Source organism: Natrix helvetica (assembly GCF_964273705.1).
Source record: "Natrix helvetica genome assembly, chromosome: 9".
NCBI classification, from domain to species: domain Eukaryota; kingdom Metazoa; phylum Chordata; class Lepidosauria; order Squamata; family Natricidae; genus Natrix; species Natrix helvetica.
In genome coordinates this window covers 25,882,139-25,899,628 of record NC_138560.1, presented here as the reverse complement: position 1 = coordinate 25,899,628, position 17,490 = coordinate 25,882,139, and the positions used below count along the sequence as shown (strand labels likewise).

The 17,490-nt window shown below is 48.3% G+C and overlaps 1 protein-coding gene across 1 annotated transcript; it reads right to left on the bottom strand.

Moving 5' to 3' along the window:
- ZBTB8B (zinc finger and BTB domain containing 8B) lies at positions 1 to 9,737 on the bottom strand. The gene is made up of 3 exons (XM_081962221.1): positions 6,910 to 9,737; positions 2,926 to 3,104; positions 1 to 1,761 (listed from the first exon to the last, which is right to left on the bottom strand). Exons 1-3 carry the CDS (start codon positions 7,856 to 7,858, stop codon positions 1,459 to 1,461), a joined length of 1,431 nt encoding a protein of 476 aa, XP_081818347.1. The 5' UTR covers positions 7,859 to 9,737; the 3' UTR covers positions 1 to 1,458.
- Between the last annotated feature and the right edge of the window lie 7,753 nt (positions 9,738 to 17,490).

Genomic DNA, 17,490 nt, shown 5'->3' with positions numbered 1-17,490 from the left:
AAAGCAAAGTTGAAACTGTATTTTTTTTAAACATAGAACACACACGAGACAAACTTGTAAGACGGTACAAATACAGAAACCATCGCAATCCACCCACATTGCCATGTATCTGTGCAATGAGAGGCACGCATCCTGGAAAGAAGCAGGGCAGTAAACTGAAGAATTGTGGCTCATTGCTGACTCGGTGTTTACAATACAATCACCACCAGAAAGGGGATCCTTCAAGGGCCCAATTTCCCCCACCCACCAGGTCCTGAACGTGGACATTCCCAGAAATCTTCACAGCGTTGCCTTTGGAATGCACAAGGGCAAAGTGGAGTTCTATTCAGTTTGACCCAACAAGCTCATTCCAGGCTCTTTGCTGGGCCCTGCCGTCCCTGGTCCCAGCTCAGCCACCAGTGAAGGTGCTGGAGCTCTACTCAACAGCACTTGAGGCCACCGGTCCCCATCTCTGGCTCCGTAGTACCATTGGCTTCTCTCTCGTATTTCTTCCTAGAGGTATGAACCATCAATTGTTTTAAGAGCCCACAAGCAGTACATCCTCTGTGGTAGCTTGCACTGTGTGCATGGGGCCAGCCACAGCACCGATCGGCTTTGGGTCCAATAAACGAAGACTGACTGACACTGAGCCAGTCAGGCAGTGAAATATATCTTGGTGTTTCAGTTAGAGATGATGAGAAATGAACTTCAGACTTTCTGCTCCACCATCAGCAAATGCAGACCTGAAGCCCTGCCACGGACACACAGCTCAAGGCAGAAGGGCCCCTTTGGTTTAAGCACGAAGCACATCAGGGCCCAATGCACTGCAATCCCCAAGGTTCTTACTTCAGAGATTTGTAAACTTTTTATGTACCTTGACTTGAGGCAGAGCCGAAGCATCCATTTAAGTTGGTGTTAAAAATATCTAAAAATTAGGATTCCGTTGTGGCAGTTCTTCTTCAATTCAAACATCAAATTGGTGATGATGTTTCCAGTTTTGCATGGACAGAGTCGTGTTTACATTTCTAAATTAGAATTAAAGATCAGAACAGGGAGGGAGGGAGGGAGGAAAGCTTGTCCCCCCAAATCTTTTCTGGATCCAAAAGATACTTCAGGGAAAAAGCAGCAGCAGCAGCGGGGAGGAAAAACAGAGGCTGCACCAAGTAAGCAGAGAAGAGGCCAGCGGCAAAAGGCATCCAACCTCTCGAAACTGCGGCTGGGAGCCCTGTTGCTCCCGCTCTTGAACCCGGAATCCTTTCCAAATAAGTCGTGCACAGCAACGACGATTGAAAAAGACTTTTTGGAATGACCAAGTCCATCTGTGGTCACCAAGGGAGAATTATTTCTGTTTCTATAAAAAAGAACCCAACTTCATGCAATTCTGGGTAGCTGTATGAGTTGACCCATCCATAGTAAGGAAAAGGGATTCCCAACCGTGCCCCAGCCCCTCCCTCCCTCCCTCCCTCCCTCCCTCGACTGCTACATCAGTGCTTCTTCATGGAGGCCCTGCTTATGGTCGGGGTTGGCCTCCTCATCCTCAGGCAGATCGTTTTCATCCCCGGATTCGACGTAGATGGGCCAGTCGTTGTCCAGCTCACTCTTTTCTGGCCCTTCGGAAGAAGGCTCCATGAGGCTGAGGTTGATGGGCACTGAATCCTCATGCGTGGTGGTGACACATGTGCAGCTGTCGCACAGGCCAAAGCGACGCAAGCCTTGAGTCAGGCTGCTGGTGAATGTCCGCCTGCAGCCTTTGCAGATGATGGGCTTGTTGGACCGATGGACCTGGAGAACCAAAATCAAGCAGGATGGTCAGCCCAGGGGGCAGTCGTGGTCAGGAGGGCCTTGGCACCAACTTTGGGTTGTGCACCGGTTATGCCCATTCCTGGAGCAACATGCCCATCTCAGACGCCCACACCCTGGTCTCCTCACGTCTGCACTGGTGTAATGCACTCTACATGGGGCTGCCCCCAAAGAGCCTTCAGAAGCGTCAATCAGGGCAGAACGCAGCAGCCCAGACAAGCCCAGAGCTGCGCATGGGTGACCTCCTTTGCGAGAGCCGCCCTGGCTTCCAGCCCAATGAAGATGCTGGCTGTCACTTCTAAAGCCCCGCGTGTCATCTTCCTTTTTCTATTATAGGAAAGATAGGAGGGGGGATTGTAAGGAGTTACTTATTTTGTGTAGCCTAAACAAAATTCTTTCTAGGAAGCCAAGGTCATCCTTTATCTCTGCACCTCTGCACCTGACCGGAACTGGATGGGTGGAACTGCCAGCGTGGGAGTGGGAGATTGGACCGTGGGATGGACTGGTGGGTCTAGGGGGGGCAAGATCTTGAACTTTCAACTGGGTGAAGAAAACTGGGAATCTTTCAGATTGTGTTTTTTTCCAGATGTGCCAACATGGCTCTTTTAATAAATTGGAACTTTGAGGAATCCTTTGCCTCAGACTCTGATTTAATTTTGGATTCTATTTGGAACCCTTACAGGTTGTTTGAAGGCTCACGTATAATGTCCCCTCTTCCATCCACCCGGCCCACCCGAACAGGAAGGAAGGGCATATTACGGGACTGTCATCTGCTGGGACCACAAAAAGATCTTTCCTTATGGAACATCTTACTCCCAGAAATACGATTGCCCCCCTTCCCCCCTTGATGCATTAAGACGTAGCGATCAAGGGGTTGGCATGATTATATTGCTGCTGCCTTGGGGGGCAGGGAGAATGGGTTGTGTAGGTTAATGTGGTCACCCAGGTGTGAGTTAGGGAGCCATATAGATTTGTACAATGGACAAGCAACATGGCTGATGCCCCAAACTGTGTGTCTCATCTGTACTGGCCCAAGTCATGCCCAGTCCTTTTCCAAAAACCTCCCCCACTTCCACAGGTTGATCGCCCGTTGCGATGGGGACACGGCTTCCCCTGATGGGCAGGTGCAGCCGAGGTGACACTTACACTCAGGGCGTGGCTCCGGAGGTGCTCCTGGCGCGTGAAGCGCTTGCCGCAGACTTCGCAGGGGTAGGGCCTCTCTCCAGTGTGGGAGCGGATGTGGCGCTTCAGGATGCCCTTCTGCTTCGCCGTGTAGGGGCAAAACGGGCACTTGTGCAGCTTGATGGGCACCACAAGGACATCACCTTTGGGGGGGAGGAAACAGCATTGGGGACCATTTCAAAAGGGGGTGCAAGTTTCAAAGGAGGGGATTTAAATATAACTGCAACCATTTGGGAGGGGAAAGAGAATTCCGTTCCAGGCCACGGCAGGCAAACATGCAAAACTTCCTTTGAGCATCTGCAGCATTTAGGCTGCATGTGTGAAAGCATTTCCGCCCGGTTACTGCAGCCACCGCCACTGGTCCATGGAAGCCGAAAGGTTGGGGACCACTGGTAGGGTGTCTTCTTTTTAGATACACCTGGGACAAACATTTGAGTACAGGGATTCCTTGACTTACAACTGTTTGTTTAGTGACCATTAGAGGTTACAATGGCACTGAAAAAAGTGACACGACCATTTTTCACACTTATGGCTGTTGTAGGATCCCTTTGATCATGGGATCAGATTTTGGATGCTTGGCGACTGGCAGGTGTTTCTGAAGGTTGCGGGGTCGCAGGGACCACCTGATCCCCTTTTACGACCTTCTGAGGAGCAACTTCAATGGGGAAGCCGGACTCACTCAACCACCATCCTACTAACCTAATTGCAGCAACACACTTAGTAACTGGGGCAAGGAAAGTCATAAAATGAGGCAAACTCCATTCACAATTGTCTTGCTTAGCAACAGAAATGTTGTGCACAATTGTGGTCATAAGTCGAGGACTACCTGTAACTTTCAGTTATCCTATATTTTTAATTCCATTTTTCAGTTAGCCTAATATTAAGGGTCCCAGCTCTTCTTCTATGCTTCCCAACACTGCCCACTTCAAGCTGTGTGGACTTCAACTCCCAAAGGTGCTGGGGGATTCTGGGAGCTGAAGCCCACCTGGCTTGAAATTGATTCAAGGTGGGATACCAAAGCAGGCAGGAGTGGGGTGCTGCTCCCCCTCCCAACAACAGGGAAGAGGAAACGGACATCAGGGCAAAGGGAAGACCAAGAGGAGATCTTCCTGCACCACCACCGCTTTCCTCCAGGCAGAGAGAATTAGGGGCTTTTTTTCTGGGGAGGAAACGTGAGGGAAGCCCCAGCAAGGCAGCAGAAAGAGAGAAGAAAGGGCAGGAAGAGGTAGCCCACACAGCTGGTCCCTTGGCCAACAGTAGAGTTGGCAATTATTCATCTATATTTGATTTCTTTGCAATCCATCTCGCCTCAAGGTGACTCTGGTCACTTATAACACAAAAAGTCAATAAAACCATGAAAAATATTTCTAATAACAATAAAATTACAATTAAAAAGATGGGAAAGAAGGGAGCAAGATTTTCTCTTAAACCATCCACCTTCAGTATGATGCACCGGTGGGGGGGGGGGGGGGCTTCAGGCCCTTACAGAAGGACAGGAGGGTAGAAGCAGCAGTCCTTCCTTGAAGCAGATAAAGGACAGGGATGGAGAGACCAAGTTATGACTCAAGCAGAGTTTCTTTATTTTGTGAATTTTAAGTTGTGTGGACTTCAACTCCCAGAATTCCCCAACCAGTAGGTCCACATATCTTAAAAGTTCCATAAACAATGGTCTTGAATTTAGGACTACTTCATATCCATATGTTCATGGTCCTAAAGGCACTGAACAAGTGGGAATGTCAAAATACCTAAGGACCCTCTGATACAGAATAACAGAGTTGGAAGGGACCTTGGAGGTCTTCCATTTCAATCCCTGCTCATGGCAGGAGACCTTATACCATTCTGGACAAATAGCTTGTCCAGTACCTTTTTGAAAATGTCCAGTGAAGGAGTATTCACAACATCTGGTTCCCCTGATTGAGTGTTCTGTTAGTTTTAGGTTGGATCACTCCTTGATAAGCTTCTATCCATTACTTCTTGTCCTGCCCTCGGGTCTTTGGAGTATAGGCTGACCCCACCCCCTTCTCTGTGACAGCCCCTCAAATATTGGAAGACTGCTATCATGTCGCCCCTGGTCCATATTAGTGTACACATTGCTTATTCTTCTCTAACACTTAGCTATCTTGGAACTTGTGCAAATGAAAGGCAGTTTCCATCAGGCTAAAACCAGCAAAGCCACAGAAAATAAAATACATTGATCAGGGTTATTCTGAGCAACGTGATCACATTAGATCTGTGAGCTTTAACTGAAAATCCCTTATAACATGCATATTTAATCTTTCTTGAATTAATCTCCTTTGGTGTCATTCATGTTTCATGTACAGTTTTACAGAATAAATCCTTAAAAGGTACTATATGATAAGTCAGTTTGAAATGAAGGAATTAAGCCAATGGAGATTCTCAGTCATCCAGGTCACGGTTGTCCCAAAGGTGCCTTTTCAAGGTGAAGAAGCTTCTTGGATGAGAAGTGAAACCTCTTCAAAGAAAAACCAGAAAGTCCAGTTGCCTCTTGAAAAAAGCACCTTTGGGAGAATTAAGCTGTTTTATTGCCAGTAAATGGCAACTGAAGCTCAGATGCAAGTACTTCATGGACCAAAGATACAATTCCTGAAATGTGTTTTTTTTTCCTTTAGTTTTGAAAATTGCTGCTTGGTAACTTTTCTGACTATGCTCATGCTATGCTATGTCCTTTATTCTCTTAGAGTGATGAAAATGCTCCCACGGAGGCCGTGAAAGAAGATTTTCTTAGAAGGAACTATCAATCCCGATTCTAGTCCATGCTGCACGGACAAATGTAAAACATACCTGCTCACAGAGTCCTTCCTAAATTAATTAGATTTCCGGTGAAGTCATCCTCCAGGTCTGCCTTAAAGGACTCCACTGTCAGCCACCAGAGTCACTTTGGATAGCGAGATGGGTGGCATATAATTTAATAAATAAGTAAATAAATCAAACATCTTTCAAAGTCAATATCAAAAAGCACACAACTTCAACATCCAATTTCAATTTATGTAAATTACAGAATTCCAGAAGACAGACATTCCTTCATCAAAGGAACGTTTACCAGTCGTTTCATCAACAGCTCAGCATCACTAGGTGGCTTATGGCTGCATCCCACAGATAGGGCAGGGGCCCAGGCCTCCTCTCTAAATGCAAGAGCCTTTGAAACGGGTAGAACCATTTAAAGGCATCCTTTGTGCCTTCTGCATTCTCACCGAACAACTGGAAAGCACTTTTAAATCCAAGACTTATCGTAATGGGAGATTGTGGTTAGGGCAGGTTACAAAGACAGCAGAATGAATGAATGAATGGTTCCATTTTATGACATTTCATTCTCCCTTCATCATAACTTGCCCATCAACTTTGGGAAGGGGCGCAAGGAAAATGAAGCAGAAGGGAGAATCCCAACACTAATACAGGTATCCCCCACCTTACATCCACAACTGGGACCAGAATTTCTATTGTTAACAAATCACTGCCGTTGTTAAGTGAATCATGCAAACATTAAGCAAACCTGGCTTCTCCCCTCGACTTTGTTGGAAGCCAGCTGGGAAGCTCACAAAGAGATCCCACGAGCCCAGGACACTGCAAGTGCCGTAAACACAGGTCTGTTGCCTAGCACCTGAAATCAGCATGGGATTGCTGTGACAGTTGTAAGTGTGAGGATTGGTTGCAAGTCATTATTTTCAGTGTGGTTGTAACTTAAATAATTAAACAAATGGTCGCATGTCAAGGACAACCTTCATTAAATACTTGTTGAATTCTACACCTTCCCAGAAACTTTAGATTGTGGAATTAAGATTCATTCTTCCTTTGAAAGCCCAGCTATTTTGATGCACCTCATTACCTCAATTCCACACAGGCAAGAAATTCTGTGAAATCACTGAATCAGAAAACAACCCCCTTGCAGAGAGAGAGAGAGAGAGAGAAGCTGCATCAGACTCCGCTTACCTGTGTCCTCTCCATACCAGTCACTCTGAAGGTCCATCATGGAGCTCATGGGCAAGCCGGCATCTTCTGGCCGGCCCTCAAAGCCACGGACAAAAGGGTGGACCATCTCATCTTTCCTTTGGGAGGCGCTGTTGCGCAGCAAGGCTTCGAGAACCTGCTTCATATGGTAGCTGCTGCATGCCAGGTCCATGGCCTGCCCCCCGTGAAGCCCCTCTTCGATCTGCTCGATCATCAAGGGAGTGGGGTACTGCTGTAGCCGTCCCCCAACTTCCACCTCGTCCACATCAAACTCGACCTTTGGCTCGATCATCTTGGGTGCGGAGGAGCTGGTGTCATCTGGAGACTCGTGGCCAGCAGGGTCCCTGGCCAGGAGATCCAGATGACGCTGACAGCTGCTGCAGTCCCCGCAGGGGGGAGGCCCTTGTGGGCAGTCCGGGGCGCCATCTTTGTCCTGCAGAGAGGAAGTGGAGGCTGAGCATTGGGACTTGGCACCGCAGGATGGGCCTTGGCAGGCTGAGCTGGCGGAGCTCCCGCTGTCTGCCTGGTAGAAGGCAGCTTCTCGCTCGATCTTCCTGCAGATGTCCAGCGATGACCGGATGTACGTCTTGCAGAAGTTGACCACATCAGTCATCTGCAAGTAGCTGGCGGCGGACATGACCTCAATCACATTTTCCCCACAAAGATCCAGCTTACCTGAATAAAGGAAGTCCAGGATAACGGAGAAGGCCTCCGAGGTCACAATGTCCAGGGAAGCTGTGCTGTGCTGGCCACCGTCCTGAATGTAGTGGATCAACAAAGCTCGGAAGTAGCCACTGTTGGCAAAGAGAATGTTCTTGTGGGCCTTGAAAATCCTCCCTTCCACTATGATGCTGCAGTCGCAAAAGAAGTCCCGCTTCCGCTGCTCGTTCAGTTCGCTCAAGAGTTTGGCGTAGTAGGACTGCATCTCCATGGCTCTGCAGTCAAGGGGCCCTGCAAGGAAAAGGAGGACCAAGGGAGGTCACGCAGCTCCAGGGCACGGAGGCAGGCCGAGGCCCCCTCCAGCCTGCACCTGAACTTTGACAGCCCTTCCTGGATGGAGAAGAAGCCGCAGTGGGAATCCTACGTCATCAAGTCTTTTTCCTCTCTCAGCTCTGCACTCTATCTAGACCAGGGTTTCTCAGCGTTGGCCTTTTTAAGAAGCGTGGACTTCAATTCCCAGAATACCCAAGTATTGAGTGCTAGCTGTGGAATTTGGGGAGTTGAAGTTTATAGATCTCAAAATGGCCCAGGCTGAGAAATACTAATCTGATTTATCACACCTGAATGGCGTGTTAACTTAGGAGTTCCCAGCTAGCTGCACCCAAACTTTGGCTTGTTTCTGGGTAAGCCAATGACTGGATGCAGAAAGTTCCAGAGCTTTTTCTGGGGGGGGGGGGCAGCAGGAACAAGAATGCCCCTCCCCCTCCCTCCCTCTGCTTCCACTTGCCTTCTCCTTCTGTTCCAGTGGGGTACCCTGCAAAGGGATTCTTTCCAAGATCAAGTGGGAGATTTTGCAGGATTGTCCCTTACACATAGACACACACACCAAAAACCTCCACTGGGACCATCAGTCTTAGGAGGTAAAACTTCCAACATTGCCAGAAAGGAAAACAAACACCAACATCTGGAGCCTGGCAATCCCATCCTTGCCTCTGCTGTTATCCTTGTAAGATTTTCCCAGCCATTTTCACTTTCAGAACATCCCCCCCCCTCTCTCTCCAAGCAGCTGCAGGGAGGCTCTTTCTCCTCCAACTGGGTTCCTTTTCCTAACTGAGGCAACTGCCAAGATTTTCCACTTTTTGTTTGCAACTGCAAGAACTGCACCAGGTGAAAGGGGCCTGAGCCTCAATGTCTCAGGGCCCCCGTTTTGCAGGCAAGGAAGGCAAGGCCATTCAGCCTTTGTAAGTGCACTCCTTGCTCGGAATATATTATAGACACACAGATGATGGTTTCCTCCTCCAGGGTGGAAGTCCTTGGGTAACGGTGCCTTCTGCTGGAAGCAAAAGCTGCGATGGGACCAGGGGAGCCCCACAGACACCCCCCCCCCTCCTTCCTCTCAAAGGGCAGAATTGGCCAGTCATTCACTAAGGCACAAAACAGGAGGGCAGATGCTTCTCCCTATCCCTTCCTCTAAATCAGCCACTCAGAACGAGTCCTTTTCACTCCTTTGGCTTAGTGGCCCCATAGGAGGGAGATATTCCGCACAAGAGATGCACAGTCAGAGCTAAATCACAAAGTTTAGAGGAATGAAGTTCCTGGGAAGCAGCCGCAGCAGCTGCTTTGGCCTCCCCTGCTTCAACCCTTGTCGAACAAACCATGGTTTCTTCAATAAACCTGCATTCGGACCGAAGCCCAGCCCAGCCCAGCCCAGCCATCAGGCTCCTCGGTGCTGGCGGAGCTTTCTTGAAAGCCAAGCCCCGGAGGGCTTCGCAGTGGATCGCAGCCTCGCCTCTGCCCGGCGCTGATCGTCCACGGACTAAGCCACGCGGGGGTGGGGGGTGTTCGGCCCCGGTGGGCGGGAAGGCAGCCAGGGGACCCTCCAGCCCGGCCTGCAACGAAGCGGGCAGGAGCGCGGCGGAGCCGAAGCCAAAGAGCCGGTTCCCTGCCTCCCTCCGCGCCCATCCGAGGCGCCCCTCGAGGACCTGCCGGGAGACGGACGGGCCCCTCCGCGCCCAGCAGCCCCTCCCGCTGCCTTCCTTCGGCGCTGCCCCCTCGCCAGGCGCAGCGCCGGCCCCCGGAGGGCCCTCGGAGGTCTTCTAGTCCGACCCTCCGCCGTCCCAGCGATGCAGCGCCCGCAAGCGCCGGAGGGAGCCCGGCTTTGAGGTGGGGTCACCCGCCCCGGCAGCCTTCGGAGGGAGAGCGGGAGCCACCCCGCACTGCCCGCTCATTCCGCCGGCCTCCCGGCCAAGCAGCGCAGCCTCACCTGCCTCGCCTCGCCCGCCGCGGCTGCCGCCTGCCTCCTCCCCTCCCCTCCGCGCGGCCGCGCGCGCGCGCGTTCCAAGACACAGGCAGGGCACCGGTAGCCCGCCCGGTTGCAGGAGCCACCCACCCGGCTCAGCGGCAATCGCCCCCAAGAAGCCTGCCGGGATTTGCAGTCTCCTCGGCCGGGGCTGGAAGGGGGGAGAAAGAGTGGCGGGCGGTCTTTGAGGAGGAGGAGAGGAGGGGGAGTCAAGGGGGTAGGGGAGTCTTGGCAGAAGAGAGACAGTCGTGCGTCCCGAGGGTCCATCCAGCGACTCCGCCTTCCTCGCGGCGGTCAGTGCGGCTCAGCAAATGTAAGATGTGTGGCCTTCAAGGCATGGGGAAGCTGGGAGTTGAAGTCCGCGTATCTTAAAAGTTGCTGAAGTTCGGAAACCGCGGCTTAAACGGGGACGCTTCTTGCATCGCCAAAGAGGAGACTCCTTTTGCACACTAGGCTGTAGGACAGAGGTCTTCAAACTTGGCAACCTTAAGACTTGTGGACTTCAACTCCCAGAATTCTCCAGCCAGCAGAGATGGTTTGCAGAGCCGGCTGGAGAATTCTGGGAGTTGAAGTCCACAAGTCTTAAGGTTGCCAAGTTTGGGGATCCCTGCTGTAGGAAATGATCATTAGCCCACTCTGGGATGAAAGCTTTTAATGCTAGCAGGGGGATTCTGGGAATTGAAGTCCTCCCATCTTAAAGCTGCCGAGATTGAGAAACGCTGACTAAGTAGGACCTTGCGGGAGAGCTATTTTAGGTGGCTCTAAGTAAGGCGGTTGTTCAGTGAGTCATGCCCGATTTTACAATCTTTTTTTAGCCATAGTTGTTACGTTAAATGCTGCAAGGGAATCATCCTGCAACCTTTACCACTTCAGGCAAATGACTGTCCAATCTCTTTTTAAAAACCTCCAGTGATAGAGCACCCAAAACTTCTGAAGGCAACTTCTGTTCCACTGATTAGTCAGGACATTCCTACTTAGTTTTAGATTGGATCGTCTTCCACACATTACTTTTCGTCCTGCCTTCTGGTGCTTTGGAGAATATATTGACTCCCTCTTTTCTGTGGCAGCCCCTCAAATATTGGAAGACTGCTATCATGTCTCCCCTAGTCCTTCTTTCTCTTAAGCTAAACATACCCAGTTCCTGCAACTGTTCTTCACATTTTAGCCTCCAGTCCCCGAATCCTCTTTGTTGCTCTTCTCCGCACTCTCTCCAGAGTCTCAACATCTTTTTATATCGTATAGTCCAACTGGATGCAATATTCCAAGCGTGTTCTTACTAAGTCGTTCTAAAGTGGTATTAACATCTCAAGTTATCTTGATTCTATCCCTGTAATAATGCAGTCTAGGACTTCTTTCTTTGGCAGTAGAAACACACTGCTGGCTCATATTTAAGTGAGTGTCCACTAGGACTCCAAGATCCCTCTTGCAGTTACTACTTTTGAGCCAGGTTTCACCTAATCTGTACCTCTACATTTGGTTTTTCTTCCCTGTTAAACCTTGCTTTTCTCCAGATTGAATTTCATTTTGTTAGCTATGGCCCAGTGTTCAAGTCTGTTAAGATCCTTCTGCATCTTGAGCCTATCTTCTGGAATGTTGGGTACTATTCCTGTTTAGTATCATCTGCAAATTTGATGAGTTCGCCACCTATCCCTTCATCTAAATCATTGATGAAGATATTGAAGAGTAGTGGGCCTAAGACAGAGCCTGGGGGTACCCAACTGCTTACTTCCCTCCGTATAGGTGCCGTTCGATTAAGAATTACATATTGAGTATGGTTGATCAGCCAATTACAAATTCATCTGGTGGTGAGGCTGTCTATCCCACATTTTTCTAGTTTATCAAGTTGTAGCTTGTGGTCCATTTTATTAAATGCCTTGTTGAAGTCCAAGTAAATTATATTCACAGCATTTCACTGGTCCACTAATTTTATCTCCTCACTACCTGCCAGACTCAGAATGTGTTGGACTACCACTCCCATCATCCTAAATCAACATGAGCCTGGCAATCTGGGGGGCCCAGTTGAGAAGGGCTTTTTTATAGTGCCTGATTTTGCATAACTATCTTCCTTTTATCTCATTCCCTTAACTTCACATATTGATTACTAGCTGAATTCCGGTGCTCCGCTACGAAACTATGTGATCAGGCTTGATAAATTCGACACAGATTGAAAATGGAGTAGTTATGATCGGCCTCTCCTCTTCCCCCCTTTCCTCAGGCTTGCCACACAGACGCACCTCCTGTCCTAGCCTCTTCTCTCCCTCAGCCTCCTCTCCAAACTCCCAGCCCCCAGGCCGGATGAGCCATGCATTTGCCACGCCCAGGTGGCCGTGGAACAGAGTTGTTTTCAGGTTGGGAGGGGGAGTGGAATGTCTAACTCCTTAGCATTTATCTAATGCTAAGATCTAATGGTCATTTCAAAAAATCCTTTCTTAGCTAGCACCTAGAAGCCAAGAGGAACATACGTGCCAAATTTCAATTTGTAGGCTTTACGGTTCTGGAAATTTTGTGATGTCGCGTGAGTGGCATTTCACAGATAGATAGATGATAGATAGATAGATAGATGATAGATAGATAGATAGATAGATAGATAGATAGATAGATAGATAGATAGACAGACAGACAGACAGACTGATTTTATTAACTTGGTAAATCTGTTTTGTGATTGGATACATTCTATATTTTTTTTTGATTGCCGTCATTAACTTTTATTTACTCTGCCCTCATTCAGCTTTAACCCAGGTCTCGTCTCATTTGACCACACATATTGCTTTAGTATCTCATTCCTGCTTGTTTTTATTTCTCCACAGATGTCCTCCTACAATGCAAGAAGCATTTTTGCCATATTCTTCATTTCAGATCAATTCCTGATCTTTCTATCTTCATTTCTGCAACTCCACTACATCTTCAAACCCAAAAGTGCAGAATTGTTGGCTGCAGGAATTCTATTCAGCTGATGATCCAGTCATACGTTTGACTTGACTTCTTTTCAACCTGAGCTTCTTGCTGGGAACGGTCTTAGTGGCTTTGGCAGATCTCCCACATCCCGCCCTGCTCAACACGGACCTTGGGGGAATCATCTGGAAGAGTCCAGGCCTCATTTCCCCCGCAGCATCAGGCTCTTGGTCTGGGGGGGGGGGGTGCTCACTAATGTGGCCATCACATGCACAGTGACAAAGCACCAGAAAAGGAAGACAGCTTCCCTTCCTGTTTTGAGTGATTTTTTCTGAATCCACCTCGGGTTGCCATTGTGTCACATGAATCCTTGAGGCTCCAGACCCTCAGGAAATCACACAAGAGAGCTGTGCTTTTAAGCAGATCCTGCAAAATGAGTTTGTTTTACTTGTACTTTATTTAATTTTATTTCTGTAATTATTTGATTTTTTTTTAATGTAATGCATAGCAACACATCTTATTTAACTGCATTTTTTAAAATAAATGAGCAGAGTTGAATTTGGCATTTTCCGAATTTTTGACATGCCAAGCCCAAAGTATTTGCCATCAGTGGAAAGTACCTGGTATTGTCAGAGGAAAGGGGTGGGTGGGATGCAGGGACGTCCTTAAAGTGCAATTGAAAAAGTAAAAATGGACCCAGAATGGGGCAAGTAAAATCTCCATCTGTAAAATGCCAGATATTTAATTGCACCACCACAGGTACCATCTGGGCTTTTCCTGACCACCCCTGCAGGCATCCCTGGTAGGTAAAGCAAAACATAAACACATCTTTAATCCCTATTCCATCTATTCAGCCTCTTCTCCCACAAGATATTCTCCTACTCAGCTCTTCCTGAAATGACTCCAAATGACTGCGAATTGGGCATTTGTGAACCCATAGATGGGGGAGAAGCCCCACAAGGCCTTGGGGGCTGGAATTATACCACAATTCCAACAGGGTCCCCCAAGGGCAGTTCGTTCCAGGCCTCTTCTCCTCCATGCTGTGCTTTTCCTTCAAGCCTTCAATCAACCAACCAAACAAAACCAGAATAGAGCTGGGAGGGACCTTGGAGGTCTTCTAGTCCAATCCTCTGCTCAAGCAGGAGACCCTGTACCATTCCTCACAAGTAGCTGTCCACTCTCCCCTTAAAAGCCTCCAGTGATGAGGCACCCACAACTTCTGAAGGCAAGCTGTTCTCACTATTGAGTTTCTCCTTACATTGTCTCTTGAATTGTCACTTGTGTGCGACAGTTCAGTTGACTGGCAAAATCCCAACTGTAGTTTTGTTTTTAATTGTGGTTTGGCTGCTTCTACTAGTCATGGATGGAGGCAGGATAGTCCTTGTTAGATATTAACTCTGTCTGCTATAGTTTCCAACAAGGTCCTCTGTTGAGGCGGGAACAGAGATTGAATCCTATTGGTTAAGGGGTCTGACAGCTCCCTATAAAAGGGCTGCTGTCAGACCAAGAAGCTGCTGGATTGTACAAACTTGTTGCGTTACAAGGAGACACACCAGCTTTGTGAAGCTTCCTCTCACTGTCTGGTTGCTGCTCCTTGTGCCATTTTGTGTCAGATCTTTGCTTGCCTGATTAAGGCCCTTCTGGGGCTTCAGGGATGGCTAATGCCTCCCCCCCCCCCAATACGCTGGGCCAGTGAAGTATCCCATGGATTCACACCGTCTGCTTCCAATCAGCAATGTGAGAAAGTCAGCTTCACCGCAGCTGCCCATCCAGTTATTCCAGAAGGAGGTGAAGGTGTCTGTGTGTCAACAGACGTGCTTTAAAGGGCTGCCTTCCCTTCTTCTGCAATGCCATTATTTTCCCAATAATTGTTCCTTTTCCCCAAAAGTGGAGTTATGGAAGAGCCTGCTCTGAGTATCCAGGGCACAGCCCTCTGGGATGGTAACCTTGCAATCGATACCTTTCATCACCTTTTGTAGCTGAGCCTCTTTGTTCAAAGGCACATTTTCAGGGGAAGGGGATTAAGGGTCCCTGCTAAAAAGCTCAGGTGAGATCCAAGAAGCCGCTGCCGCAGCAGGAGCCTTCCCAGCTGGACCTTCCAGCTGCTACCCCCAACAGCTGTTTCCAAGCTACTCTTGTTTATAATCTTTAAAGCGGGGGTGTCCAAACTTTTTTCAAAGAGGGCCAGATTGGATGAAGTGAACATGCTAAAGGGCCGAACATTTTTCCGAACATTCTTTAAAGTTTAAAGGGACCAAGGTTTTCAGGACAATAATAAGGAATGTTACTGCTGCAAATCAAAGTCTTGTTCTTTGTTCCAGCTGTTTAGTAAACGAGGTCAGCATTATTAACCCATCTTGCCAAGGAAGGCCTCAAGGGAAGAGCCATTTGTCTTAAATTAAAAACCCAAAGTCGCTGCTTGTTGTCCCAGGGCATGGGGACAATCAGGTCTCTTCTCCAAATCAAAGAAGGCCTGGACTGGCATCAGCCTTGCAACCCTGTGGCTGCACCCCTATCTTTGCCAGCGCCTCATTCAACACCACGGGCCACTTCTACTCCCAACCCATCTGCCCCAGAGCCTTGGCCCTGCCCCATCTCCAGCCAGGAGCAGATCAGCCAAAATGTGGATGCTGTGGCCAAGTCTACACCATCAACATTTTGGCCGATCAATAGGTCAGCAAACATCATCCTTGCCCTGCCACAAGCCAGCCTGACAAGAGCAAGACCTTAAAAGGAAAATGGCATAAGCCAGGCCATTGTTAAACCTTTAAAGGTTGAAGCATTATTTGTCCTGGCTGTTCTATTACCCAGAAATTTAAGGACATGGCCAGGAGAAACCTATGTAGGTATGGAGACCTAGTAATCCCACATTTGGAAGGTGCTTGAACATGTCTATAATCTTATATGGCAAACACAGTCCTGTGTTGCAAATACTGGCAGTCAGACACATTTCAGAGAGAATCCAGGGATCAAATTCCCATTTTAATAATCCCAGGAATGAAATGAGAGTTGATAGATGTCTGGAGTAATCCTTCTATAGAAGGACTGTCCTTTAAAAAAAATTTTTTTTACTCAATTTACCATTTGTCAGAAATAAACTGATACCTGCGTATTACTTAAGAATGGTTTCCATTTAATACAAGATTTCCTTCTACTATTACTTAACTGCTAGATAATGAAAAATAAAACTGTAAATAAAGTGAGGGCTTCAATTAGGATGTTAGCACAGAGCAAGCAAGCTATCATTTTAATTTTCACCTCTCTACATACTTAGGTTCTTATACTGTTTTATCTCGTCAGTCTCTGGCATGTGGAGACAAGCTGCCTTTCTCAGAAGGCGAGGCGTTAACACACAGACAACTGCTGGAGAGCAGCAAAGGCACATGAACACTTTGGAATTCACTGGATGAAGGCTTTGTATCCACATTGTATTGGGGCTGGGCAGTGCAATGCAGTTTTGTGCTGGATTTGGCTTTCTCTAAAGTTGATCCCAATAGGAAGTGACAGATCCAGCCCATGGTTGCTCTTTTATGGTGTGCCACAGGGCTCAGTACTCTCCCCACTCCTTTTTCTATGAAACTCGTGGGTGAGACCATCCACTACTGTGGGATGAGGTATCCTCAATATGCTGTTGATACTCAACTTCAAATCTCCACCCCTAGTGATCCAAGTGAGGCTGTCACTGTCCTCTATGGTGCCTGAAGGCCGTGGGGCCTAAATGGGTGACCACAGGCTTTGGCTGAACTCTGGGAAGCCTGAGTGGCTTTAGGTGCTTCAAGGTCTGGAACTTTAACATTTTTAGTTCTGGGTGGGGTTCCAGCACTACCCCAGACAGACATGACCCACAACTTGGGGGTTCCACAACTCAGAGAGCAGGTGACAGTTGTGCTAGCAGAGCCTTTGCCAACTCTGGGTTGTGTGCCAGTTGCAGCCTCTCATGAATCAGGAGTTCCTCTGCCGACTCATTCATCCCACATTTGGACTATTGTGATGTGCTCTGTGTGGGGCTACCCTTAAGGAGCATTCTGAAGCTACAATTGGTGCAGAATGTGGTGGCACAGGCAGTCTTTGGGCCCCCCAGAATGGATCCAAGAGCTGCATTGGCTGCTGGTTTGCTTCCGTGTGCAATTCAAGATGTTGGTTATCATCTTTAAAGCCTGCCTGGAATGGGTCCAGGTTACTTGAGGAACCGTCTCACCCCAATGGGTCTGGCCCACCCCACCTGTGCTTGCAGAAGGGCTGTGCTGTGGACCCCATCAGTCAAGGGGCTTTGGTTGGCAAGGTCCAGAAGAGCCTTCTCTGCCACGACACTTTGAAGCATCTTGCCCCCTGAGGTGAAATCGGCTCCCATCCTCCTGGCCTTCAGCAAGACATGACAGAGAACTTCAATATAAAGAAAGGCCCAAGACAAGGATGTCCACTGTCCCCACTACTACCGGTATTTATATTGACTTTGGAAGTGTTAAATAGGAACATTAGACAAGATATAGAAATAAAAGATATGAAATAAAAAAAAAGAAAAATACAAATGACAGAATTTAATTAAATCTATGGAAAAGGACTTTGGGCAACATGACAGCAGTGTTTGAAGGGCTGCCACAAAGAAGAGGGGCACAGCCTGTTTTGGAAGGCACCTGAAGGCAGGGCAAAAAGTGAAGGGTGGAAGATCATTGAAGAGAGGCGCAACACAGAACTAACAGCGAGAACAATGA